Source organism: Balaenoptera physalus (assembly GCF_965194825.1).
Source record: "Balaenoptera physalus genome assembly, chromosome: 10".
NCBI classification, from domain to species: domain Eukaryota; kingdom Metazoa; phylum Chordata; class Mammalia; order Artiodactyla; family Balaenopteridae; genus Balaenoptera; species Balaenoptera physalus.
In genome coordinates this window covers 114,079,939-114,107,066 of record NC_138889.1, presented here as the reverse complement: position 1 = coordinate 114,107,066, position 27,128 = coordinate 114,079,939, and the positions used below count along the sequence as shown (strand labels likewise).

General features: G+C 58.7%; 1 protein-coding gene and 2 long non-coding RNA genes across 7 annotated transcripts; 1 reads left to right on the top strand and 2 right to left on the bottom strand.

The window, feature by feature from the left end:
* Window positions 1-239: 239 nt before the first annotated feature.
* On the bottom strand, window positions 240-8,495 carry LOC309668242. The gene is made up of 2 exons (XR_014268146.1): window positions 8,416-8,495; window positions 240-2,776 (listed from the first exon to the last, which is right to left on the bottom strand). It is a non-coding gene; the product is annotated as an uncharacterized lncRNA (long non-coding RNA).
* Window positions 8,059-20,459, top strand: B4GALNT4 (beta-1,4-N-acetyl-galactosaminyltransferase 4). Of its 3 annotated transcripts, XM_082477754.1 has the most exons (20): window positions 8,333-8,498; window positions 11,443-11,546; window positions 11,945-12,040; window positions 12,120-12,215; window positions 12,291-12,381; window positions 12,465-12,565; window positions 12,729-12,796; window positions 12,982-13,060; window positions 14,258-14,324; window positions 14,457-14,591; window positions 14,684-14,793; window positions 14,912-15,012; window positions 15,091-15,191; window positions 15,267-16,176; window positions 17,959-18,248; window positions 18,416-18,569; window positions 18,704-18,776; window positions 18,881-19,034; window positions 19,381-19,507; window positions 20,001-20,459. In XM_082477754.1, exons 1-20 carry the CDS (start codon window positions 8,348-8,350, stop codon window positions 20,122-20,124), a joined length of 3,132 nt encoding a protein of 1,043 aa, XP_082333880.1. In that variant the 5' UTR covers window positions 8,333-8,347; the 3' UTR covers window positions 20,125-20,459. The 3 variants fall into 3 exon arrangements, 2 of the variants coding, with proteins under 2 accessions (XP_082333881.1, XP_082333880.1); XR_014268133.1 differs by lacking the exon at window positions 18,881-19,034 and having other exon boundaries at window positions 8,059-8,498; window positions 20,001-20,138; XM_082477755.1 differs by having other exon boundaries at window positions 8,059-8,498; window positions 15,091-16,176.
* A 115-nt stretch (window positions 20,460-20,574) lies between these two features.
* LOC309668241 lies at window positions 20,575-26,959 on the bottom strand. Of its 3 annotated transcripts, XR_014268144.1 has the most exons (4): window positions 26,854-26,959; window positions 25,804-25,863; window positions 25,223-25,322; window positions 20,575-21,746 (listed from the first exon to the last, which is right to left on the bottom strand). It is a non-coding gene; the product is annotated as an uncharacterized lncRNA (long non-coding RNA). The 3 variants fall into 3 exon arrangements; XR_014268143.1 differs by having other exon boundaries at window positions 25,223-25,863; XR_014268145.1 differs by lacking the exon at window positions 26,854-26,959 and having other exon boundaries at window positions 25,804-26,770.
* Window positions 26,960-27,128: the final 169 nt, after the last annotated feature.

Sequence of the window (27,128 nt, the reverse complement as noted above, 5' to 3'; positions counted from 1 at the left end):
GAAATCCAGGATAATGGAATAAGACAAGAAATAAAATATACACAGATAGGGAAAGAAGAAATAAAACTATCTTTGTTCACAGATGACAATAGTGTCTATGTAGGAAAACCAAAGAATTAACAAAACAAAAAATTAAAAAACACCTGGAATGCATAAGCGATTATTACAAGGTTATTAATGTACAAAAGTACATCGCTTTCCTATATACTAGAAATGAACAATGGAAATTTTTTTTAACATTTTTATTGGAGTATAATTGCTTTACAATGGTGTGTTAGTTTCTGCTTTATAACAAAGTGAATCAGTTATACATATACATATATCCCCATATCTCTTCCCTCTTGCATCTCCCTCCCTCCCACCCTCCCTATCCCACCCTTCTAACTGGTCACAAAGCACCGAGCTGATCTCCCTGTGCTATGCGACTGCTTCCCACTAGCTATCTATTTTACATTGAACAATGGAAATTTGACATTCAAAGCACAGTACCATTTACATTAGCACCCTAGAAAATTAAATACTTAGGTATAAATCTAAAAAAAAAAAAATATGTACAGGATCTACATAAGGAAAACTACAAAACTTTGATGAATGAAATCAAAGATCTAAATAAGGGGAGAGATATTCCATGTTCACTAACAGGAACTCAATATTGTTAAGATGTCATTTCTTCCCAACTTGACCTATAGATTCAATGCAATCCCAGTCAAAATCCCAGCAAGTTATTTTGTTGATATTGACAAACTGATTCTAAAGTTTATATGAAAAGGCAAAAATCCAGAATAGCCAACATCATACTGAAAGGAATGACAAAGTTGGAGGACTGACACTATGTGACTTATTACAAAGCTACAGTAATTAAGACAGCCTGGTTTTGGCAAAAGATGAGATAAATAGATCAACGGAACAGAACAGAGAGTCCAGAAATAGATCCATACAAATATAGTCAACAGATCTTTGGTAAATGAGCAAAGGCAATACAATGGAGAAAGACAGTCTTCTCAACAAACTTCCTGGAACAAGTGGATATCTATAAGCAAAAAAATGACTCTAGACACAGATCTTATACTTTCCACAAGAACTAACTAAAAATTTATCATAGACCAAAACTATAAATCTTCCAGAAGATAACATAAGAGAAAATCTAGGTGAGCTTGGATTTGGTGATGATTTTTTAGCTACAACAACATAAGCACAGCCCCTGAAAGAAAAAAATTGATTAGTTGGACTTTATTAAAATTTTAAAATTCTGCTCTGCTAAATATACTGTAAAGACAATGAAAAGACAAGCCATAGATTAGGAGAAAATATTTCCAAAATATATATTCAATGTAGGATTGTGTCCAAAATAAACAAGGAACTCTTAAAACTCAGTGATAAGAAAACAAATAACCCCAGGAAGGAATGCAGACTGTGACAGGAGAACATACCTGCCTTACAGTGTGTGAAACTCCCTCAAGGAGGGGCCGGACGAAAGGTGCTGACCTCAGTCACTCTGGAAACGAGGCGGGTCTGTAGGCCTGAAGGCAAGGGACATGCACACAGCACTGGGCTCTAGTGGCGAAGTTGTTTCCCATGGGGCATGGGTTAACAACCGTGTCCCTGCTGTACACGTGCGCTGGGATTGAACAGGAAAGTACACGGGGGGTGGGGGCCGGGAGTCTCACCCCGGAGGAGTGGGCGGTTACAGGCGACCAAGGGGAGAATGATCCCTGGCTAACAGATGCTGGTTGGAGACGCCAGTGAGGACTCACGTTCGTTTCATGTAGAGACAGGTGGTTACACACAGGAATATTTGTAACATGCGTGTGTATGCAAGGTCGGCACGCACATATATTTCTTTGCTCTGTCTGCTGAGAGGGCACAAAGAAACAAGACCCCAGCAGCAATGAACACATCTATCTCCCAGATCTGGGTTTCTAAGACCATTCTCTAACAAAAGGAAGGAACCAGAATCCCTTGAAGAAAAGGCTGACCCTAGGACTGGAATTAGAAATATACAGGATGAGCCTGGAGCATCTTGTAGCCGGAAGGTAAGGAGGTGCTCAAAAAAACAAAACAAAAAACACAAAGATAGGGTGTGTCAAAGGGACACAGGAGCCAACTGACAGAGTTCCCAGCAGCCAGAGCTGGAACAATTTGAGGAACAAAATCAACAAAGTAATAGTGTACCATAACCCAAAGCATAAAATACATATCCATGTGATCACACTGACATAAGTGATTGAACAAATTAATAAATGGAGGAGAAGAGGCAAATCTCCCATGCTGAGAATTCCAAATAAATTCTGTGAACACTCCACCCCACAGCGAGGAGAGCCAGAGCCCCCCCACCCTTAAGTGCAGGCTGTGCATGGGGACCTCCTCCCCAAAGGCACAGGATGGAAGGGGGAGGGGGAGTAATTTTACAGCAGAGAAGCCTGACAAGCACGCCTCGGCCCGGTGATCACAGCCAGCGTCAACAGTCATAAGTTTCGTTGATAGTATGTACCCTGGACATGGTGTGATGAAAAGGGCCTTTTACCTCTATTGTCTTCATCATTCACACCCACAGAGTAAGTCTGCTCCACACGAAAGAATCCCGTTCTGAGAGCGCGTTCGTAAACAAACATTTGTTTCCTCGCAGCCCTGGAGGCTGGAAGTCCGAGATCAGGGAGCCAGTGTGGCCGGCTTCTGGTGAGACCCTCTTCCTGGCTGTAAGCGGCTGCCACCTCCGTGTGCACACGGGCTTTCCTTGGGGTGTGCGTGGAGAGAGTGCGAGGTCTCTGGCGTCTCCCTGTAAGGGCATTAACCCCATCAGACCAGGGCCCCACCCTCATGGCCTCATCTAACCCTAATTACCTCCCCAAAGCCCATCTCCAAACGCCATCACATTGGGGGTTAGGGTTACAGCATGTGAATTTGGGGAGGGGGGACACAAACGTTCAGTCCATGACAAGAAGCCTGACTTAAATCACCGTGACAGAAAGCCACAGACCCCCGACCAATTTCCCAGGCTGAGCTGGTCCACAGACCCAAAGCCTCCTTGGATGAGAGTGAGGCCCGTGTCCTTGAGGAAGGACCTTGTCACGTGACCAGAAAGGTACTGTGAACCTTCCTCCCTGCGTTCCCCTGAGGCCCCTCGGGGACACTTACCAGGTGACTGAGGATGGGGAAGCAAAGACCCCGGGCTTCTCAGGGTACCCAAGCCACCCCTGTGACCACCAGTCAGAGCAGCGGCTTATGGCGCTCAGGTGATCCACAATGTTTGGGTCATGTCTATCTAACGGTGGGTCCAGTGGGTCCCTGGACCCACGTGTGGTCACCCCCCATTCCAGAATGCAGTCATCGGAGTGGGTATACTCAGCAGCTGGCAGAACCCGTGCTGGTGTCCTGTCCCGCGGAGGGAGGGCTGTTACGGGGGGAAGGCCGAGGGGAACCACCAGGACCTCCTGGGCCGAGGAAGATAGTGAAGCAAAGCAGTGAGGCCTCCCCGACGGCAGTGCAGAGGTCGGCGCCACGGCAAGGACCTAGGGCCCAGGAGTGGGACGCCCAGCACGGCGCTCTCCTACTGGGCCTGTGCAGAAGACGGGGTCCTGCAGAACGACAGACAGTGACCGCAAAGCTAGTCAGGTGGCAACTCCAACCGCAGCCGCTGCTCCTGACGTGGTTTCGCTGCTGAAGCAAAGCCCCACTGGCTCCTAGCCGGGAGCCCAGCCGTTGAGCGAGGGGTCTTTCCATCCCGGCTAGTAGGGACCGTCGGAAGAGCCGGCTTTCGAGAGACAGCAGCACCCCTCCACAGCCCTCCCTCAGAGACAGAGCGACCCCACGGCACACCAAGTCCCTGGGGACCTGGCCCACTGGTCCCTCCCACAGCTGCTACACTGGTCCTTCCATGCGTGATGCCATGTTGTTCGAACTCAATGAGCAGAACGTAGCAACTACCCTCAGTAGGACAAACGTACACCAGAGTGGAAGATAAACTCCACAGAAAGTCCAGGCTTGCCACCTCTGAAATGCCTAGGGGTCCAGCAGGCCAGTACACATCTAGACATCCCTTCCCAAGTCACAGGCAAGTGGCTGCATCCAGTCCCTCCGACCAGGAAGAAAGAGGCATGATGCCTGACGTGTCTCGCTCCTGGGAGGCAACTTTCACTCCGTGTGGCTGTACCACTCGGACCCTGGAGCTGAGAGGCTCAGAGACGAGGAAGCCCGGCAGCACGTCACGCTACCATAGGGGCCGCACCACCCAGCAGAGCCCGCGGTGCCTGAGTGTGGCCCCGCGGCGTCACAAAGCTCTGCCACATTCTGAAGATAACCGCCTGGGTACCGAGCACTCGGCCATGAGCCGCAGTTATTATGCCACCTGAGCTGCCATCACGGGGGGGGGTGTGACCGCCGAGCCGAACGGCCGGGCGCACAGCGGTGCCCTGTCAGTGGGTGCCCTGTCAGTGGAAGCGGCGTGTATGTGATTGCTCTCAGTGGTCTCAGATTCCGAGGGAGGGGTGCATTAGGGTGACTAGCTATCCTGGTTTGCCAGGACTTTCCTAGGTTTAAAACTGAAAGTTGGGCTTCCCTGGTGGCGCAGTGGTTGAGAATCTGCCTGTCAATGCAGGGGACACAGGTTCGAGCCCTGGTCTGGGAAGATCCCACATGCTGCGGAGCAACTAGGCCCGTGAACCACAATTACTGAGCCTGTGCGTCTGGAGCCTGTGCTCCGCAACAAGAGAGGCCGCGATAGTGAGAGGCCCGCGCACCGCGATGAAGAGTGGCCCCCACTTGCCGCAACTAGAGAAAGCCCTCGCACAGAAACGAAGACCCAACACAGCCATAAAATAAATAAATAATTAATTTAAAAAAAAAATTAAAAAAAACTGAAAGTCCCACATCCTGGGATCCCCTCAGTCCCGGGCAAGCCCTAGAGCGCATCCACCAGGGGGCACATCAGACTGCAGCTGACAGCTACCTGGCCACTGGGGGCTCCTCACGCCAGGGAATCGACAGAAGCTCACTGCGCCCGGTGGGGATGACGGTCATAGAGGGGGGGCTGAGTTTTCATGACAGAGCTGGGTAAGCAGGCGATGTCTGGAAGGCAGGAGACACTCTAGGGTGTCTCTGAGTGTCCCTTGGTCCTGGAGTAAACACCAACAGAAAACTAGAACCACCCAAAACAGGCACAGACCCTTGGGGCCACTCCATCAGACAAAGAACCATGAGCAGCTGAGGTGCTGGCTGAGGACGCAGGGAACGTGGAGTGGGCAGGGGACGAAGGCGCCAGCGACCGCCACGTGGCTGCCGTAGTAACGAGAGCCTCACCCTACCCTTCACGCGAGGCACACCTGTGCTAGTTCCACCCGCCCTCCTTCCTCCCTGTTCCTCTCCCACCCCTTCTGCCTAACGTATGTTAACAATAGTTGACCTCACATCCCAGTGTTTGTTATTAATGATCACACTCTCTCTCTGAGAGTGTTCAAGTGTTCAACATTCTTAAAGAGAACGTATTATTCATTTAGAGTCAGTACCACCCAAAGATGGATAAAGTGATGTGAAATGTTCATCAGTCTCTTCTGGAGAGATTAACCTCTTTTTAGCCAGGATACTTGCATCATATTAAGCAGAAGCATGATTTTGCCTTTGTTTTAATTTGGAAGTTAAGAATGGTTTAAAGTAGGAGTGTGTGGGACTTCCCTGGTGCGCAGTGGTTAAGAATCCACCTGTCAATGCAGGGGACATGGGTTTGATCCCCGGTCCGGGAAGATCCCACATGCCGCAGAGCAACTAAGCCTGCGCGCCACAACTACTGAGCTCACATGCCGCAACTACTGAAGCCCGCGTGCCTAGAGCCCATGCTCCACAACAAGAGAAGCCATCGCAATGAGAAGCCCGCGCACCGCAACGAAGAGTAGCCCCCTGCTCGCTGCAACTAGAGAAAGCCCGCGCGCAGCAACGAAGACCCAACGCAGCCAAAATAAATAAATTAATTAAATAAAATAAAAATTTTAAAACCCAACATTTGAAAAAAAAAAAATGAAGAAGAAACCCTCCCCCTCATCTCTCTAGGCCATCATCACGCTTTATTGTTTTCACAGCACTTATCACCATTGGAAACTATTGCTTGTTCACATGTGCCTTTGCCTAGGAAAACAGAAACTCCACGAAGGGAGGGACTGTATCTGCCTTGTTAGTTACTGTGCCCCTTAAGTCTCTGGCTCCCAAGGACCCCAGGTATCTATTGGCCGAATGGGAACATGGTGGAGGACCAGGGAAAGCAGTGCACACACGGCAACATGGAGATATACATTTGTATATGTGAGGTTTGGAGAAACACAATGAGATTTACAGCACAAAACTATTGATATAGTGTTTAAAATACACACAATGTGATGAATATCTTAATGAATGTGCAGACAACATGGATATGGCAAGTGGATTGGAGGAGGGGAAAGAACAAGAATGGGGCAGGGGAAGGTTTGAAGAGATGTAGGGGTCGCTCACAGGACAGACGACAGATCAACAGGATGGTGGAAAGTGGCCAACTTGAGTCTACGCCCTGAGGTCAAAATAAAAGGGAAAAAAGGATAGTGTGGCAGTGTTAAGACTGCAACTTCCTGGATGATCTTGCCAAGATGAGGTGGGGTCCACGTCCCCTCCTCTCAAGGCTGGGTGGCCTATGACAGCGTGTGGCAGAATTGGCATGCCGTGACTCTCCAGGTGCTTTGCCCTGTTCGTTGGAGCCCAGAGGCCACTGCCCCCGAGTGGCCGTACCCAGGTGCTCTGGTTAATCATCCTGGCCAAGCCCAACCATCCCTGCCAAAGCCCTGACACGAGGGTGCAGAAGTCTCCAGATGAGTCCAGCCCGGCCACCGGAGTCGCCCCCAGCTGGTCACATCTTCCCGCCTGAGGCCCAAGACATCCTGGGGCAGAGGAGAGCTGTCCTGCGGGGCCCCGTCGGAAGTCCCGAACCACAGACTCCAGGAGCTTAACTAACAGTTGCTTTACAACCCTGATGCTGGGTGGCTCGTTACACAATAACAGAAAACGCTAACGGATGGAGGAAGGGACAGAGAGAGGAGTCAGCCTGGCAGCTGGGCAGAGGGAGTGCTGGAGGAGACGACAGGGCAGGCAGGGGTGGCGGTGGCCCAGGCAGGAATGGGAACCAAGTGGGCAAAGTTCAGCATCAGCCCACACTCCCCTCCCACCTCCAGCTCAGCAAGAGCCACACCTCGGACCCCAGGCTCAGGTCAGAAATGGGAGGGCTAGGTTCCCTCCTGTCCCCTTCCAGACAGCCGGGGCACCTCCTCTCCTTCTTCACCCTGCCCTCAGTGGAGGCCGCCAGCACGCGCCTCTGCTGCCCCTGTCCACCTGGCAGCCAGGTCAGACCCTGGCCCTCCACGCTAAGTCCTCTGGTGGCTCCTCATGCCCCTCAGGGTGAAGCCAGGTGCTTTTTGAGACCCTCCTCAGCCTTGCCTGCATGGAGCCTGTGCACCCACGCGCCCCCAGCCCCGCTGACCCACCATCATCACTTACCCCCTTATGTCTCTCCCCCAAACTTCCTTTTTCTCCTCCCCACGTTGTCTGAGCCCCATTCCTCCTGGGTTCATTGTTAGCAAGAGGCTTACTCCAACTGCAAGCCCAGGCTGCCCGCATCCTCCCCCTCACGTTCCCCGAGCTCCTAGTGTCTCCCCATCACGCGTCCCTACACCCTTGTTCCCCGTGTCCCCACTGTCCCCCGACCCATAGCCTGCTCCTCCCGCGGCCTCCATCAGTACCCCCCGTGACCCCGGGTCCCTATGTCCCCCGGTCCTATGCACCACTCCTTGTCCCGTGCATTCTCTGACCCTTGACCCCTGTCCCCGGTCCTTCACACCTCCCCATACACCGCATCCCGGGTCCTCCGCATCCCCAGGACCCCGCGTCCCCGCGCTGCGCGGGCCGACGCGCCCAGGTGGATGCGCGCGCGTTGCGTGGAGACCAGCGGCGGGCACACCCTAACACGCCGGCCCCGCCCCCGGCGCCGTGGATTGGCTCCCCGCAGGCTGGCCGGGCCCGGATTGGCTCGCGCGGCGCGGTGGCCGGGCCCGTTTCACGGTGGGTAGCACCGCAGCGTGGATGCTGCTCCGTCCCGCCGAGGCCCCCAGGAGCTTGGAGCCCGAGCGGCCAGGCGGGGCCGGGCGGGGGCACCGCCGGCAGCCGCTCCGCCGCCCAGCCCGTGCCCTCGGCCAAGGGCAGCCCGGGGCCGCGGCCGCACCCTGGGGCCGCGGGCGGCGGACAAAGGGCCATGCGGGCCCGGGGGACGCGGCGCGGGGCGCGCTGGAGCGGGGGGCCGCGGCGGCGCCGCTGAGCGCGGCCCGGGGCGGAGGCGGCCGCGATGCCGTGGTTCCCGGCGAAGAAGATCCGCAAACAGATCAAGCTGCTGCTCCTGCTGGTGCTGCTTACCTGCGCCGCGTGGCTCACGTACGTGCACCTGAGCCTGGTGCGCCAGGGCCGCGCGCTGCGCCAGCGGCTGGGCTACGGGCGAGGTACGGGAGGGGGCGCGCGCCCTGGGGGCGGGGGGCGGGGAGGGTCGCGAGCAGCGCCGGGCCCGGGCCCTCCCATCGCGCCCAGGCTTCGGCGTGGGTCAGGCCCGCCCGGAGACCCCGTCCGCCCTTCCCAGCTCGGCGACATTGGGGCAGGGGGCGCGGTTCGGCTCAGCCCGGCCAGAACGCCGATGACGTCAGCAGTGACGTGCGCGACCCTCTTGGGGAGCGTCCCCGAACCCTGGCGGACGCCGGGGTCTGGCCTGGAGCGGGTAGTGAGTGACGGGGTTAACGGTGGGCTCTTGGGGAGATCGCCGCCGCCGGGCCCTGCATGCTGAGATTTCCGAGAAGCCAAGTCTGGCTGCGCCTCCGACACGTGCCTGCTTAGCAGAGCCTCGGTTTTCGCATCTGCTGGGGAGGGGCAGAGACCCAACCTCAGGACGGAGAGAGAGGGGGCTGGCGGGAGGGAGCTGACCCTTGCAGTTGGAACGCTTCCTGGAGGAGGTGCCCTAGGTAAACCTGTGATCAGGGACTGAGACGCTTGTGTGTTGAGGCGGGGTGAGGCATGGGGATAGGGATCCCGCCTGGGGAGCTCCGAACTGCCTGGCGTGAACTCTCCCAGGCTCCTCGAGCTCACGTTCCAGTGGGGGCAGACAGTGAACCCACAAATCAGGTCCTGGTGAGCGATGTGGGAAAGAGTTGGGGAGGAGTCCTGCCACTTTAGCTAGGAGGATCCTAGAGGGCCCCTTGGAGGTGGTGACTTTTGACACACACTTGGAGGAGGAGGAGGAGCAGAGTGCGGGGGTGGGGGTGGGGGGGCGGGGGCGGTGATGAGAGAGAGAGAGAAGGAAGCACCTCAGGGCAGGGAGGTCCCAGCCAAGCTGCTCCTGGCCCTTCTCAAGGAAGCGAGGTGTCCTTAGGATGGGTGGTGAGAATCTTGCTTCCCAAAGACTCAGAACAATGATCTTGACCCATGAAGTCCTGGGCCACTCCACCAAGTGGTCCAGAGTTCCCTGTTCAGTCGCACAGCTGGCACCACAGACAGACACCCCAGGCCAGGGGTCAGAGGCTTGTCCCAACCCACCCCACCCCCAGAGTCCACGCATCTCACAGCTACCACACCCTCTAGGGGCCCCCAGCACTGTTCAGTCCCTCATAGAGGCCCCCCAGCTACCATCAAATAAGGCAGGACCCCGGAGCGAGAGCCAGTGACGCAGAGCATAACCAGCCTCCCGCTCAGCTGCCTTGTGGTTTTCTGGGCAACCACACTTCTCCCCAGCCTGGCTTCCCGAGCAGCCGGGGAGCCTAGCTCAGCAGCCGGGAGGGGGCGGAGGTGTGGGAACCCCACTTCTGGGACCTCCTCTGCTCTCAGCTGGACCAGCGAGGAAGCTGTCCTTGCTGCTCCTGGGTGGGCGGGAGCTGTTCAAGGTTATGGAAGATCAAACCCTCAAGCAGCTCCTGCCAGGAGCAGACCCAGCCGGTGCCCCCGGGGCTGCAGCCCCGCCTCCTGTCCCACTACCTGGGCTCCCACCAGGGCAGGGTTTGTGGGAAGCTGAGCAGCTGGACATGTCTGAGGCCTTTCTGACTGTCCTGTCAGCACTGTGTTCACTCCCACCAGAAAGGCTACCTGCCCGGGGTCCAGCAGCCTGTGCAGGCAGAGGTGCTGGCAGCCAGGAGGCAGGAGGCCCGTCTGGATCTTGCTGTGCTGGGGCTCAGCCCCTGCAGGACAGTGATGGCATCCTGGGTTGGGACCCCACTGTGGAAGGTTCCCAATACCCCCAGAGTTACCTTGTGGGCAGGGAGCATCAGGGCCAGGCTGTGGGGATTTGGCCGGGAGCCTCTTAGGGGCTCGCCTCCCAGCTGGACGGAGGACAGTGACCTGGGGGGAGAAGCAAGTGGGCAGGCACCACCGGAGTCTCGCAGGCACAAGACCACGGGCAGCCCCCTCCCCCAGAGAAAGGGCCCAGGCCAACTGTGTGAGTCCGGGAACCTAGCTCCTGGGGTCTGGATCGAGGGACGGGCATAGACTTTGAAGCCCAGGCTTGGCCCTGGAGGAGAGGGGTTCCTGGACTGGGGGTCCCCGGATGGGAGCACCAGGAGAGGCAGACATGGCGCACAGCAAAGCCTCGCCTTCGGAGGCTCAGATCCCAGGGTATGGAACCCCAGGCCCACAGCTTAGGGAGGAGGTCTGGGAAGTTGAGGGAGGCAGAGGTGTGGAGGTGGTCTGCCCCAGGCGTGGGGAGTTAGGGGGGTGCCAAGCTCTAGAGATGTCCACGGAAGGGATCCCCAGGGGGACAGTCTCCCTCCGGGGCCGCCTTGGCCCCATGTCCTCTGGAAGCTGGACCAGTGTGCCAATCCCTCCTCTGCCCAGGTGGGTAACAGGGCTCCTTTGGTCCTGAACCCTGGCCTCAAGGGCAGCAGGTGGCACACGTGCCATGGGCCGGGGCTGGGGTAGCCTCAAGACCACAGTGCCAGCTCGCCTGACAACAAACTCCAGCACTAACCCTTGGCTCTCAGTTCTGGTAAGGGAGTCAGACACAAAACACTCCAGCACACGGGAAAAGTGCTGAGGGCACAGAGCAATCCTGGGGGCCTTCCTGGAGGCAGAGTCACTGATGACAACAGCCCCACGGGTGTGTGTGTGCATGCATATATGCTAGCATGTGCATACACATAACTGCTCCCTCATGCCAGTGGGGGCTGGGAAAAGCCAGGTGGGGGACTCAGGCAAGGGCCGTCCCCACGGAGGTGGGATGTGGGAGAAGGGCCCAGCCGAGAGCACTTCCAGCTGTAGGGTGGGGCATCGGGTAGCATGAAGGGGCAGACGTGGGGAGGGAGGGCTTCAGTGGAGACACCACTGGCCATCCTGCCCCCAGCTGACCCCAGCGGCAGGGGCTGTGGCCTTGGAGAGCCTGGACCCCAGTCACGCCTCATGTGCCGCCCGCAGACGGTGAGAAGCTGAGCGGTGTGACAGATGGCCGGGGCATCCGGGCTGCACTGTCCACACAGAGGGCCGAGGACTCCAGCGAGAGCCGTGAGGAGGAGCGGGTGGTGAGCAGGGCTGCGGGGAGGAACGCCACAGCACACACGAGACCCAAGGCCACTCCTGCGCCGGTGGCCTCAGGACCTGTGGGCCGTGTGCAGGGAGGACACAGCGCTCCAGCACGGAGCGTGGCCCCAGCCCGGGTGGACGCAGCTGCTGCACGTGGGGTGGCCAAGGGTCTGCTCGGGTGGGTGTGCACGGCGGGGCGTGATGGAGTCAGGGCTTCATGGCTACATGTGGAAGGGATGTCTGTCAAGTGAACCGGCGTGTGTGGCGGGCTGTGTCACGCACTGTGTCTGAGCCTGGTGTGTGTGTGTGTGTGTGTGTGTGTGTGTGTGTAGTTGTGTGACTTCTTCCTGCCCTCACATTTCTCAGCTTTGACCCTGGTGCCCTTTCTCTCCCGTAGCCCGAAGGTCGGGACCCAGACGTGCTGTTTCCCGGGGGGGCTGGAAGGCCACTGTCGCTCAACCTCACCCGTCAGGCGCCCTCGTGGCGGGAGGAGGTGAGCTCTGCCCAGCGGCTCGGGCTTGGGGAGGGCCGGAGGCAGCTGTGCAGAAGGTAAGCCCTCCTCCCACCCTCAGTACAAGGGGCAGGTGAACCTGCACGTGTTCGAGGACTGGTGCGGGGGCGCCGTGGGCCATCTCAGGAGGAACCTTCACTTCCCGCTCTTCCCTCATGTGAGTGCTGGGGTGGGGGGCGGCCGGCCCGCAGGTGGGCGGGGACCTTGACGTCAGAGGCCGCTGCCCCCCCAGACTCGCACCACCGTGAAGAAGCTGGCTGTGTCCCCCAAGTGGAAGAACTACGGCCTCCGGATTTTCGGCTTCATCCACCCGGCGAGAGATGGTGCGGGGACGGGGGTGTGGGGGGCAGGGTGTCACGAAGCCCCCACCGACCCCTGAGCCCTGTCCTGTGGTCCTGTGGCCTAGGAGATGTCCAGTTCTCCGTGGCTTCGGATGACAACTCGGAGTTCTGGCTGAGCCCAACCGAGAGCCCGGCGGGCGCCCAGCTGGTGGCCTTTGTGGGCAAGGTACCCCCACGCGCAGCCCAGCCCTCCATCCACACCGCTTGTCTTCGTGGGCCTCCTGCGGCTTGGTCACCTGGCCCCTCCAGCTTCTCAGGAGGCGGGGCTGGATGGGGCTGGTGCCCCAAGGAGAGCGTGAGCCCCCTGCCCCTTCTCTGTTACCCTCCAGACTGGTTCGGAGTGGACAGCGCCCGGAGAATTCACCAAGTTCAGCTCCCAGGTGTCCAAGCCCAGGCGGTGAGTGAGTGTGGGAGTGTGTGCATGAGTGTGTACCCGTGTGTGTGTGAGGAGTGGGTGACACGTGCATGCGTGAAGCCGCTGCTGCTATGCTGCCCCCTCAAGCCCCACCTCCTGTGGGCTCCCCATCTGTTTGGGGCTTCTGGGGCATGGTGGGCCCGCCCCCTCACTCCTCCCGTCCCCAGGCTCATGGCCTCCCGGAGGTACTACTTTGAGCTACTGCACAAGCAGGACGACCGCGGCTCGGACCACGTGGAAGTGGGCGTGAGTGCGGCTGCCCTCTGAGGGCTTCTGGAGACCCCACCTCCCCTGCCCTGCCCTCCTCTTTCCGGCCACTCCCCGCAGGACAACGGTGTGGACCCCGCCCGCCCCCCCAGAGAAGCTTCCCATCTAGCTAACAAAGCAGATGCTCAGGGACGGGGCTTGTGCTCACAGAGGAAGTGGCCCTTGAGCAGATTCTTGAGAGATGAGAGACATTCACAGGGAGACCAGTGGGGAGAGAATCTGGGGCGCAAAGATGAATTCCAGGTCTCGAGAACAGCAGAGGAATGGAACCACCTGGAGTCTTCTGGAACTCCAAGCAGTCTGGTGGCCAGATCCGGCAGGGCTTCCTCCTGAGGATGAGGCAACTGGCTTTGCATTTCAGGGAAAACCCTCTGGCCGCTGCCTGTTGGGAGGGATTTTCGTGGGTGGCCATCCATCGGTCCCTGAACCAGGGAGGTGGGAATGGAAGAAGTGGAAGGTCGGGGTGGGGGGCGGGGGGGGTGGAGGGAGATGCCCAGCGACTGAGAGTCTGAGCCTGGCTGGGTGTGGGGTGGTGACCAGGGTGGGCTAGGGGGTGGTGGGAGGTTGCAGGTGTCTGGTTTGTGTGTGGTGGGCATCACCCTAGCTCAGCTTAGCAGAGGGTCCAGACTGCAGATGCAGATTTGGGGTGATGTTGAGGAAGCTGAGGGGGTGACTAAGGGCCCAGGATGAGCTGGGAGGGGAAGAGGGCCTGGGACAGCCCCCAGGAACCCCAACGTGAGAGTGGTGGGGGAGGGAGAGTCTGCAAGGGAGACTGGGAAGGCACAGCCACAGAAGTGGGGGAAGTGCAGATGGGGAGGTCCAGCGGGGAGCTGGGGGGCCAGCTCTGACCTCCAGAAGGGCAGTGGCTGCAGAACCGGGAGGAGGTGGGGGCAGAGGCCATAACCAGAAGGTCAGGAAGCACCCAGGATGTCAGGAAAGGCATCCTCACCTGCCTCCAGGGACCCCAGCCTTCTGGGCCTCTCCAGCTTCCGTGCTATACCTTCTCAGGACCGCTGTCCCATCCACCACCCCACCCCAAGCTTCCTGCATCCGTGAAGGGGTTGCCCCTACTAGTTCCCCAGCCCCACGTCAGGGAAGATTCACTCCTCCCTGACCCAGCTGTGTTCCCACCTTGACCCCCATCCTCTGGTCCTGACCACCCTCCCGAACCCCCAGTGGCGAGCCTTCCTGCCGGGTCTGAAGTTCGAGGTCATAGGCTCTGCTCACATCTCCCTGTATACAGGTGCGGAGCCCAGTGCCTCTATGGGGAAGCGGGAGGGCTCCTGATGGGCGGCCTCTTTGGGGTGGTGTCTGGGTATGGGTGAGGAGGGGTCTCTAGGAACTCCTGGGGTCCCCACACATCCTCTGCCCCTAGATGAGTCAGCCCTGAAGATGGACCACGTGGCCCATGTGCCCCAGTCTCCAGCCAGCCACGTTGGGGGGCGCCTGCTGCAGGAGGAGCCCAGAGCCGACATGCTGCGGCCCGATCCCCGAGACACCTTCTTCCTCAGTGAGAGGAGGCCCCCCGGGGTGGGGTGGGGTGGGGTGGGGTGGGGGGCAGGGCAGGGGTTTCAGGTCACAATGTGACCACGCCTCCCGTAGCGCCTCGGGTGGAGCCCTGGAGTCTGGAGAATGTGCTGGAGCCCTGCGCCTACGCCCCCACCTACGTCGTCAAGGACTTTCCCATCGCAAGATACCAGGGACTGCAGTTTGTAAGTGCCCCTCACCAAGGTCTTCCCTGAGACCCAGGCCTCCCTCTTCCCAGGGTCCCCGGAGCCTCCTCCAGACCCTCTGGAAGACGCCCCAACCTGAGCCCTCTGCCCGCCCCAGGTGTACCTGTCCTTCGTTTATCCCAATGACCACACACGCCTGACTCACATGGAGACGGACAACAAGTGCTTCTACCGCGAGTCGCCGCTGTATCTGGAAAGGTGGGTGGGTGGTGCCCAAGGAAGCATGGGCGGGGCCTCGGCCCGAGCCTGGTCTCTGACGCCCCGCCCCGGCCCCAGGTTTGGGTTCTACAAATACATGAAGATGGACCGGGAGGAGGGGGAGGAAGACGAAGAGGAGGAGGTGCAGCGCCGAGCCTTTCTCTTCCTCAACCCAGACGGTGAGTGCCCCCAGCGCCCCCCACCCCCTCAGCTGGGCCCGCCCTGGCGCCGCAGCTCACCCGCGCTGCCCACAGACTTCCTGGACGACGAGGACGACGGGGAGCTACTCGACGGTCTGGAGCCCACCGAGGCGCCCCGAACGCCGGTCGGCCGCCGGCACCCCGCCCCCGCGGCCCCCACCGAGGCCCCGGCCACTCCCGCCCTGCCAACGCCTCCCGCCCCCCTGGGCCGGCCGACCCCCCGGCGCTCGCGGGCGCTGCGCTGGGCCGCCCGCCCCCTTCCGCTCTTCTGGGGCCGTGCGCCTCCGCCCCGCCCAGCAGCCGCGGCCGAGCGGCCCCCGAAAGTGTATGTCACGCGGGTGCGGCCGGGACTGCGGGCCCCGCCCCGGGCCCCGGCGCAGCTCAGCCCACGCGGCCCTCCCCGCCCGCCTTTCCCTGGCGTCTTCCTGCGCCCCAGGCCCCAACCCCGGGTGCAGCTGCGCGCGCGCCCACGCCCACCCCGGGCTCGAGGCCGCAGGACCGGCGGCCCCCAGGCCGCAAAGCTGAGGCCCCCGGCCCCGGCCACCCAGGGGAGCCGAGAGGGCCAGGCACGCGAGCCGGGACTCACGGCCCCCACCGCGGACTCGAACTCTTCGTCCGAAGCGCAGCCCGTGACCTCCTTCCTGAGCTTGTCCCAGGTGTCCAGGCCACAGCTGCCCGGGGAGAATGAGGAAGAGGAGGAAGGGGACGACGAGGAAGGGGCGCAGGGCGAAGAGGCTGCGTCGGAGGACAGCGAAGAGAAGGCCGGCCCGGGGCGCGGCCGCTGGCGCGAGGACGCTATCAACTGGCAGCGCACGTTCAGCGTGGGCAACGTGGACTTCGAGATGCTGCGCTCGGACTGGAACGACCTGCGCTGCAACGTGTCGGGGAACCTGCAGCTGCCGGAGGCCGAGGCCGTGGACGTGGTGGCCCAGTACATGGAGCGGCTCAACGCGCGCCACGGAGGGTGCGAGGGTGGGGCGCGCGTGGGAAGGGACGCGCTTGGCCTCCGTGGGACCCTCAGACTTCCCCAGGGTTTAACGGGGCGCTGCTCTGGGAATGGTACACGCCCCCCCTCCCCGGAAGTGTCTTCTCACCCTTCTGGGGCCCCTTACTGCCCAGGGCCCCTGTCCTGTGTTAGGAGCCTTTCTCCCAGCACCCAGGGCTGGCTCCCCTGTCCTGCACCTCCAAATCCCACACCTATCACCTTGGACCTGGACCTGAGGATGGAGCCGAGCCACCCAGGTCTCTCTTCCAGATAGAGGCACACACGAAGGCCAGGCTAGGAACCCCTGGATCCCTCTCCCCACTGGCATCTTGCTGGCTGGGGTCTTGGTCCTCAGGGGAGGGCTCAGGGTTCCTGCCCCACTGGCCCTTCTGGTCTCCCCCAGGCCCCAGGAATCCAGTCTTGTCTCCACCCCAAGTAGGTATGAGGGTTGGAGAGTGGGGGCCCCAATTTGACCTGAGGGGAGGCCCTGAGGGGTTCTCAGAGCTGTGCTGAGCCCTTAAGTAGGGGCAGGACCTGCAGAGACAGGCAAAGGCTGGCCAGGAGGCTGGTGGGCAGAGGACAGGCCCCATGGTCCTGGAAGGCCAGGTGCAGGAGTCATTTTTCTTGCCTCCGATACTCAGTTTAGAGCAGGACACAGGTTTGGCCCATCTGGATCACAGACAAGCATGTGGCTGTGTTGGAGAGGAGGGGGTGGAAGGGGGAGCCCATGACTGACAGGGCTTGGTCCAGGGCGGCGATGGGATGGCCTGGACCCTTGGCAGGGGCTGGGGTAGATTGATTTCTAGGTGGCTGAGAAAGCGAGCCTGCACTTGGCTCTGAGCTTCCTGGGAGCAGCTCCTTGTCCCATGGGCATGAGGGGGTCTGTCCAGCAGAAAGGTCATGGCTGCAGCCCCACCTTCCCTAAGCCGTGCAAGGGTGTGGGTGGCCCAAGGAGCGAGAGCACAGACCCAGAGCGTTTGGGGCAGAAAGTCCCTGGTACTTGAGGAGAGCGTGGTGGGGATGGGCAGGGGGTGAAGGGAGGAATCTAGACCCCTGGGAGGTCACACTGGTAGGCTCCGAGGGTGAGGGATACTGGCTGCAAAGGGCGGGGGGCGGGGACGTGCTATAGAAGGGAGAGTGCCCTAGTCAAGGGCGGGGCCCTATCTTCGCAGGCCAGGGCTGGGGAAGGGCCAGCAGCTGAAGGCCCGGAGGCTTCTTCCCCAGAGATCAGGGCAGCCCCTGCGCTGGTGCTGGGGGGGCAAAAAGGAGGCTTCTCAGAGGAGGCACCCAGGACCTTGGAGAGGAGGGCGGGGAGCATGGGGCGAGCATCCAGGCAGGGGACACCTAGGGCAAAGACCCCACGGGAAGAGGAAGCTTGCTCATCTAACCTGAGGGCGTATTGAGGCCACAAGGTAGACACCGTTTACCGGCTTAGAATTCAGATGTCTGAACCTCGTCCTGTGGGCAGTGGGTGCCCCTAAAGGTTTCTGAGCGTGCAGCTGTGGACAGGAGTGGTGGCACCGAGGAGAGGACTGGCCTGGGCTTGGGGACGCCTCCCTTATGGGCTGCCCCACGGAGAGGGAGCCCCGGAATGTGGGCCCCAGCAGGCCTTGAGGTGTGATGGGGGACGGGGGACGTGCGGCACCCCACCTGAGTGGCCACCTCATTTCTGCGGCTGGGGGCGGCTTGTGAGAAGAATGGGGTTGGAGTCGTGGACGCAGCTTCGGAGCCCGAGGGGGCTGACTGGGTCCCACCCCGCAGGCGGTACGCTCTTCTGCGCATCGTGAACGTGGAGAAGCGCCGGGACTCCGCGCGGGGAAGCCGTTTCCTCCTGGAGCTGGAGCTCCAGGAGCGCGGCGGGCGCAGGCTGCGCCTGTCTGAGTACGTCTTCCTGCGCCTGCCCGGGGCGCGTGCCGGCGACACAGATGGAGACGGGGATAGTCCCGAGCCTGCTCCAGCCGCCTCCGCGCGCCCCGACGGCCGCCCGGAGTTGTGCCGGCCACTGCGCCTGGCCTGGCGCCAGGATGTGATGGTGCACTTCATCGTGCCAGGTGCGCGGGAGTGGGGCTGGCCGACCAGCCACCTGGGATTGCGGGGTGGCGGGCGGAGGGGAGCCTTGTCCAGCAGACCTTATGGGGAGGGGGGGAGTGCCACTGGTCCTGGGCAGGGTACCGCCAGGTCGGGTCCAGGTGGGTTCAGTATCCCCATTCTTCTCCAGTGAAGAACCAGGCGCGCTGGGTGGTACAGTTCCTGGCAGACATGGCTGCGCTGCACGCCCGTACAGGGGACTCTCGCTTCAATGTCATCCTGGTGGACTTCGAGAGCGAGGACATGGACGTGGAGCGGGCCCTCCGCGCGGCGCCACTGCCCAGGTAACGGCGCCCCCCACCTACCGGAGAGGGCCAAGCACATCTTCCCTCCCCCCGGACCGGCGTGGGTTTTCCTGCCCCCGCCCCCAGAGATGGGTGGCTGTGATTTCCCACCCCATATCCCCTTCCTCCCCCAGATACCAATACCTAAGGCGGACCGGGAACTTTGAGCGCTCCGCGGGGTTGCAAGCTGGAGTGGCCGCGGTGGAGGTGCATGGGCAGGATGGTGCGGGTGGAGAGAATGAGATGGGCTGGGGGCGGGGGGTGCCCTTCCGGAGGAGAGGGCGAGGCTCAGACCTGCCCGCTGTCTCCAGGATGCCAGCAGCATCGTTTTCCTCTGCGACCTGCACATCCACTTCCCCCCCGGCATCCTGGATGGCATCCGCAAGCACTGCGTGGAGGGCAGGCTGGCCTTTGCGCCCGTGGTCATGCGGCTGGGCTGCGGGAGCTCGCCAGGGGACCCTCACGGTAACGCCCTGAATGCCCCTCGGTAACGTCAGGGGTCCCACCCGTGCCAGGGCAAAACCCAGGCCCCCGGGGGCCTCCCAACCCGCAAGGCAGGCCTAGGGCCCCATCAATGCCCCTTATAACGCCTGGGATTCCTTGTGGCCTCTAGGACCCCCAGAGTGCCCAGGACCCCAAGTCCTCCCCCCAGTAACACCAGGGTCATGCTCGGCCCCTAAGAACCTTCTCCAACACCCAAGTCACGCACAGGCCTCCCAGGTTATGACCGACACATTGGAGTGACCCTGAGAGCCCTCCTGAGGAAGGGCTTGCCGGACCTGGTGTCTGAAGGGCACCCCATCCCCGCCAGGTTACTGGGAGGTGAATGGCTTCGGCCTCTTTGGGATCTACAAGTCCGACTTCGACCGCATTGGAGGCATGAACACTGAGGAGTTCCGGGACCAGTGGGGCGGCGAGGACTGGGAGCTTTTGGACAGGTGAACCCCTCCCCCTAGCGGAGACTGAGACTCCCACATCCTCCTCCCCTGGGTGGGAGGGGCGTCACATGCTGACGGGACTCTGCTTTCCTCCTCCTCCGACCCCCAGAGCTAGGCCTAGAGAGATCCTTGGACGCCACCCCACTCCCCAAAACCCCTTCCCAGCTCCAGGATCCTGCAGACTCAGGGAAGCCCTTGAACCAGTTCTGCCCGCAGACCCTACAGGTCTCTCCTGGGTCCCTCTCCTCCTATTGGGCTTGGACAGTAGTGGAAGCCCTGACACCCCAGCCCCTGGACCAGGGGCGTGACCTCTTCCATTCCATCCCACCCCCAGGGTTCTGTAGGCTCAGGCGCAGCCCTGACATGCATGCCCTCCCCCTGCAGGGTCCTGAAGAATCAGGGCAGCCCCATTCACCCCCATACCCCCAGTCTTGATCACCCCCCAAAGATCCTCTGGGCTGAGGGGCAGCCCTGACTCCCCCTCCCCACCCAGGGTCCTGCAGGCAGGGCTGGAGGTGGAGCGGCTCCGAGTGCGGAACTTCTATCACCACTACCACTCTAAGCGGGGGATGTGGGGCATGCGCAGCCGCAAGGCCGCCCGCAAGGAGGCCCCTTGAGGACCAGCGACCCCTCCCAGCCCCGGCTGCCGTCCTGCCGTGGCAGCTGGAGGCCAGGCTGTGAGCCTGGACCCTGGGGACCCAGCGGGGCTCATCCAGGGGCACAGCCACCACCCGTGCCTGCCCCTCTCTGGCCCCCCAGGCTGCTGCCCCCTCTGTGCCCACCCCAGAGAGGCGGCCGTCGTAGCCGGCAGGGCCTGGGCTTGGCCCCCACGCCCTGTGCGATGATTTCTGTGAAATTTTGCCGTAGCAATGACATTGTTTCAGGATTTCCAAGAGTTCTGTCTGTTCCGTTTTTTATTCAGAATGAAATGAAATATTTTTTTTAGTTCTGACTCATCCTCTGGGTCTGGTTCTCTTGGGAGGGCAGAGGTGGGCCTGGGCGGCGGCAAGAGACCCTGCACCCACAGTGGCCCTGGGCACTGTGCCCGCTCCTGACTCCCTTTCCTGACTTGAGCTGCAGCCGCCATGCTGACCGCACCTTTCTCCACCCTCGAGACCACTCACCTCTGCCCGGACGTTCCCTCTGAGCTTCTGTGTCGGGCCCTGAAGGCAAAGGGGCTTTGGACCCTCCCTCAGTACCCTGTGTGTGGAGCCGCCGGTCACCGGCGTGGCATGAGGCCTTTCCCCCTGCGAGCAAAGAATATTCGACCGTCTGCTTAGTCCCCTTCGTTGTGAAAACAGACCTTGGATGTCAGTCCTGCCCCATCCTCCTCAAAGAGGTGGGCGCACTAGGCACCCCGGGGTGGCGGGTGACATCCTACGACCAAGTTGGGGGTATAGTTAGGACTCAGTTGCCATAAATGGAAAACCCAATGCACACTGGTTTAAACATAATGGGGGGTTTGCTTGACTTGTCTCGTGGAGGTTCAGGGTCAGGAGCCCCCTGGAGAGTCGGACGGGCTGGGTAATGCTGTCGAGGGCCCGCCCTTCCCTGGGGTCCCAGTCGTGGCAGGGAGGCAGGTGCTCTGCCTGGCACCGGGCGCGCCTGCCCATACGAGTTCCTTGTAGCTGCTGTAACAGATTTCCACAAACAAAATGGAATTTCCTGTCTTACAGCTCTGGAGGTCGGAAGTCCTAAAATCGAGGTTTCCACAGGCCTGCACCCCTTCTGGGGGCTTTAGGACTGAATCTGCTTCCCTCCTTTCCCAGCTCCTAGAGGCCACCTGGATTTCCTGGCTCGTGGCCTCTTCCTCCATCCTCAAAGCCAGCAGCTTACCATTTTCATATCACTCTCCCTGTCTCTCTCACACCTCTACTACCATCATCACATCTCCTTCTCTGGCTCTGACCCTCCTGCCTCCCTCTTATAAGGACCGCTGGAATGACACTGGACCCACCCACATAACCGAGGATAATCGCTCCATCCCAAGCAACATCCTTTACTTACTCTGCGAAGTCCCTCTTGCCATGGAGGTGACAGCCACAGGTTCTGCGGATTGGGGCATGGACATCTTTGGGGCTGTTACTCTGTACTGCCTCATCCTGTGGGAAGGCAGCAGGTCCGCCCAGCACTCCACACAGTCCTCGCAAGATTTACCTCGCCATGAACACAGGGCAGCAGGGAGGATTTCAGGGAAAGAGGAACCAGATGGACACTCCAGTCGGGCCCTGAGAAGACCCTAGAGGTGGCCCAGGGCATTCAGCTCTGTGGCTGCTGACCAGGGCAGCCAGCGGGTGTCTGTGAACACTAAGTCACTTGTGACGTGAGGCCTGCTGGTGCCCACAGGGTGGAGGGCAGAGCAAACCTGCCACACACCTACTCAGAAGTTACCAGATGCCCCAGCTCATGCTGCCCACTCCTCCCGAAGTATCTAGTTCAGAAGAAATGATCCCCAGATACAGATGTTAGTGACAAGAAAAGAACCAGCCCTGGAATTAAGAATATATACTCCAGGGCTTCCCTGGTGGCGCAGTGGTTGAGAATCTGCCTGCTAATGCAGGGGACACGGGTTCGAGCCCTGGTCTGGGAGGATCCCACATGCCGCGGAGCGGCTGGGCCCGTGAGCCACAACTGCTGAGCCTGCGCGTCTGGAGCCTGTGCTCCGCAACAGGAGAGGCCGCGACGGTGAGAGGCCCGCGCACCGCGATGAAGAGTGGCCCCCACTCGCCATAACTGGAGAGAGCCCTCACACAGAAATGAAGACCTAACGCACCCAAAAATCAATCAATCAATAAATAAATTTATATAAAAAAAAAGAATATATACTCCAAGAAAGTGGGGCGGGGGGAATGTAACAGGGGAAGCATGCACATCAGAAAAAGAATTACCTCTGGAAGCAGAAAAAAATTTCAGACAACATTTCATCTAATCTGGACTATACGTATACCATAATTTATTAATCCATTTTAACAACTATTGAGCACCCACTATGTGCCAGGCACTGTGGAAGAAGTGGTGAACAAAACAGACAAGAATCCCTGCCTCGTAGAACTTACATTCTAGTGAAGGGTGAGGAGGAGCAGACAACAGACACAGTAAAGACATCTCCAGTATATTAGCTGGTGGCAGCTCTTGTCAAGAAAAATAAAGCCGGAAAGAGAATAGTGAGTCTGAGTGTGGCTGCCATTGTAAACAGTGATCAGAAAAAGCCTGGCCAGGCTTCCCTGGTGGTGCGGTGGTTAAAGAATCCACCTGCCAGTGCAGGGGACACGGGTTTGAGCCCTGGTCCGGGAAGATCCCACATGCCATGGAGCAACTAAGCCCATGCGCCACAACTACTGAGCCTGCGCTCTAGAGCCCGCGAGTCACAACTACTGAGCCCGCATGCCCCAACTACTGAAGCCCGTGCATCTAGAGCCCATGCTCCACAACAAGAGAAGCCACCACAATGAGAAGCCCGCGCACCACAACAAAGAATAGCCCCTGCTCGCCACAACTAGAGAAAGCCCACGTGCAGCAACGAAGACCCAACGCACCCAAAAATTTTAAAAAAAAAAAAATTCTAGAAGAAAATATGGGCAAAATTTTTATTAAAAAAAAAGAAAAAGCCTGACCTGAGAAGGTGACATCCCAGCAAAGCCCTGAGGTGCTGATGAGGCTGCCAAGGACACAGATGGGGAAGGGGAGGAGGTCCGAGGTGACATTTGAAGACATTTTTAGAAATCAATGATAAACCCTTCTCATCACTTCTTTTCCATATTATACTGGAAGTACTCGTTAACGCAACAAGACAAGAAAAGGAAATAAAAAGTATACAGATTGAGGAGGAAGAAATAACATTGTTTTAGTTTGCAGATGACATAATCATCTATGGAGAAAATCCAAAAGAATTAGCCAAAAAAAAAAAAAAAAAGGAAAGAAAAGAAAAAAAAAACTTCTGGAACTAATAATCAATTATAAGGACTTCCCTGGTGGTCCAGTGGGTAAGATTCTGTGCTCCCAATGCAGGGGGCCCGGGTTCGATCCCTGGTCAGGGAACTAGATCCCGCACGCATGCTGCAACTAAGGGTCCGCATGCCGCAGCTAAGACCTGGCGCAGCCAAAATAAATAAATATTTAAAAATAATAATAATCAGTTATAGCAAGGTTGCAGGATACAAGGTTAATATACAGAAGTCAATTGCTTTCCTATACACTAGCAATGAACTATTGGAATTTGAAATTTAAAACACAATACCATTTACATTAGCACCAAAATAAATAAATAACTACTTAGGTAAAAATCTAACAAAATATGTATAAGATCTATATGAGGAAAACTACAAAACTGTGATGAAAGAAATCAAAGACCTAAATCAATGGCGACATAGTCCATGTTGATGGATGGGAAGACTCAATATTGTCATGATGTCAGTTTTTCCCAACTTGATCTATAGATTCAATGCAATCCTAATCAAAACCCCACCAATCAACTAACTGATTCTTTTCTGGAGAGGCAAAAGACCCAGAATAGCCAACATAATATTCAAGAAGAATAAACTTGGAAGACTGATAGTATCCAACTTCAAGGCTTACTATAGAGCTACAGCAATCAAGACAGTGTGGTACGGGCAAAAGATTAGACAAAATAGATCAGTGGGGCAGAATAGAGAGCTCAGAAATAGACCCACATAAATGCAGTCAATTGATCTTTGACAAAGAAGCAAAGGCAATACAATGGAGCAAAGATGGTCTTTTCAACAAATGGTGCTGGTACAACTGGACATCCACATGCAAAAAATGAATCTAGACCCAGACCTTACACCCTTTACAAAAAATAACTCAAGATCAATCATAGACCTGAATGTAAAACACAAAACTATAAAATTCCTAGAAGATAGCACAGGAGAAAACCTAGATGACCTTGGGTGTGGTGATGAGTCGGTGCACACAACACCATAGGCTGATCCGTGACAGAAAGAACTGATAAGCAGAACTTCATTAAAATGAAAAACTTCTCTGCAAAAGACAATGTCAAAAGAATGAGAAGATAAATCACAGACTAGGAGAAAATATTTGCAAAAGACACATCTGAGAAATGACTGTTATCCAAAATATAGAAAGAACTCTTAAAACTCAACAATAAAATGAGTAACCCAACTGAAAAATGGTCAAGTGACCTTAATAGACCCCTCACCAGAGAAGATATACAGATGGAAAATGAGCACATGAAAAGATGCTCCACGTCCTATGTCATCGGAGAAATGCATATGATAAAACAAAGAGATACCTCTACACACCCATAAGAATGGCCAAAATCCAGACACTGCCAAGATCCCTGGTCGCCCCCCACCCCACCCCCGGCCCCCGGGTTGGGCCGGCTCTGACAGCTCCAGGGGGGTGGAGGTCCTTCGGGAAAGGAAGCTGGAGCCTGAAGGGTTACCCAGCTCTGATGCTGTTCAACCAAAAAGGCAACAGCAGGTCTCGGAGCCGAGCAGATGGTGAGAGCAAAGGGCTCCTGGGGCAGCGATGGGAAAGGGCCCAGGGGAGCGGGAACCCCTTTGAGAACAAGACTGAAGCTAAGCCACCGGGAGAAGGCAAACAAATCCCCCTCTTAACCTCAGTGGAGAAAGCGGCCCAGACCTAGCTGGGGGACTACCAAGACGCCCACCCACCGGCCAGCGCCAGTCCCCAAGCTCAGCCCTGTCCCGCTCAGGGAGACCTTTCCCTACACACCCTCACTTGCTTCGTAACTTCTGGAAACTTATTTAGCCTGGGGAACCTGTTTCCCGGTCTGTAAAATGGAGTCACATCACAGCTCCGCCTCCTGGTGCCCCTGTCAAGATTAAGGACAGAATGTGAACAAAGCACCCACCACCCAGCCTCCACCGCCGAGCCCTCGCAAACAGTGCCCATGAGTGGTGACGAGTTTCTCCAGCACCCGAGACAGGCCTCCGGAGGCAGGAAGCACCAGCTTGCACCCCTCCAGGGACGGGACGCAGCATTCTCTCCACCCTCCCTGCCCTGGGGCCCTCCTGGTCCAGGCCACCCCGGGGACCCGCCACCACCTCCCCAGTCCCCCTTAGTCAATTCATCCTCCTCCCCTGCTGGAGCGCCCCCCAACCATGGGCTCCGGCCACCCCGTTCCCTTTAGGGTCCTCTCTGGGGCCTCTGCAAGGCGCCCCCTCTGTCCCAGAGGCTCTCAGCTGCCCCGCCATCCAGACCAGCATCATTGCGTGTGGACCGCTGTGTCTGTGTCCCCCCCGACCCCAGAAGGAGCGCTCCCGCGAGAAGCTGCGTCTGTCTTGGTCACACACCTGCCCCGGAGCAGCGCCAGCGCATGCAAGAGCACAGAACCCGCAGGGTGGACGGACGACCTGAGGGGAGGGGGTGGACGGGTGGAGGTGGGGCTGTAACCCTTGGCGACCTTCCCCGCCAAAGGGGCGGGGCGCCAGGGGGCGCAGAGGATGCCCCGCCCCAGGGGGATCCGGGGCAGCGCCCGATGCGCAAGTCCAGGTAGGCTTCATGGAGGAGGGACCCTAACCCTAACCCTAACCCTAACCCCGGGCTGGGCTGGGCTGGGCTGGGTGTGGCGGGAGCCCCGCCCTCGGGATGTTGGAAGGTTCGCGAGTTTGCCGACAGGAAGCGCCGGGACGCGCACGGCTGGAGCCCGAGCAGCAAGACCCGCATCTCCCCGGCCCCCGCCGGCGCGCCGCGCCCTCACGCCTGGTGCGTCACCTCGCGCTGATCCATCCCGACCCCTTCAGGCTCTGTGGCCCCGGGCGATCTACCTAACTTCTCTGTGCTCCAGCGCGCTCCCGAATCTTGTTTTGAATATTATTTTGCTGTCTACATCTTCAAGCTTTTCTCCTCCATTCCTGCCCCCTAATAGCCCCCCTCCAGACTCCCCACCGAGGTGGGGTGGGGCGCCCTCTGTACCCCTCCTCCAGCTCCGCCCTCACACACCGGGCAGCCCCTAGCCCCTTCACAGTGAGTGCCTCCCAGGTGACCAAATCCAGCACTAGGGGGGCGTCCGTCCTTCCACCCGCCCCCTACTCTGGCCCTCGTCCCTGAAAACCACCCCATATCGCCCCCCCATCCCTTAGCCCTCCTCCAGAGACTTTTGTAACAACTGCCTGGGGTCCCCCTCCTCCAGTAAATACCCCAGCCCGACCTCTAAGCTGTCGGGGTTGTAAATGCTGACCCGCCCCTCCTGGGCTCCCATAGCCCTTCCTTCCCACGCCCCAGGGCAGACTCCAGGCTCCCATCCCCCACCTCCCAAGTAAGAGCATCCCTCACCCTTGCAGGCCCTCAGGTCCCGGGATCTCAAACCCGAAAGTGCACCAACGCAGACCTCCAGGACCTACCGCCTGTTTTCTAAGCTCCCTGGGTGAATCTTCCCCCATCTGCCACAGAGTCCCCTCCCGCAGGAAGTTCACCCTCAAGCCGGCACAGAATCCTCCTCCTCCTGCTCTCTCCCTGCACACCAGCTCCCGGAAGAGGGGGCGCTCGGGGAGGACGGAGCAGAGGCTGGTCGCAGGGCTTGGACCGGGCTCTGAGCTTCGGGTGGAACAGGTTTCAAGCCACAGCCAGTCCCTCAGGCCCTGCAGTGGTTAGAGAAACCTCGCCCGGGATCCCCAGG

Bases quoted from the DNA above. Each gene is read 5' to 3' on its own strand.
- B4GALNT4 (XM_082477755.1), top strand. From the start codon at position 8,348: ATGCCGTGGTTCCCGGCGAAGAAGATCCGCAAACAGATCAAGCTGCTG. The intron at 13,061-14,257 runs GTGAGTGCGGCT...CCGAACCCCCAG, and splicing joins CGGACCACGTGGAAGTGGGC to TGGCGAGCCTTCCTGCCGGG. The intron at 19,508-20,000 runs GTGAACCCCTCC...CTCCCCACCCAG, and splicing joins GACTGGGAGCTTTTGGACAG to GGTCCTGCAGGCAGGGCTGG.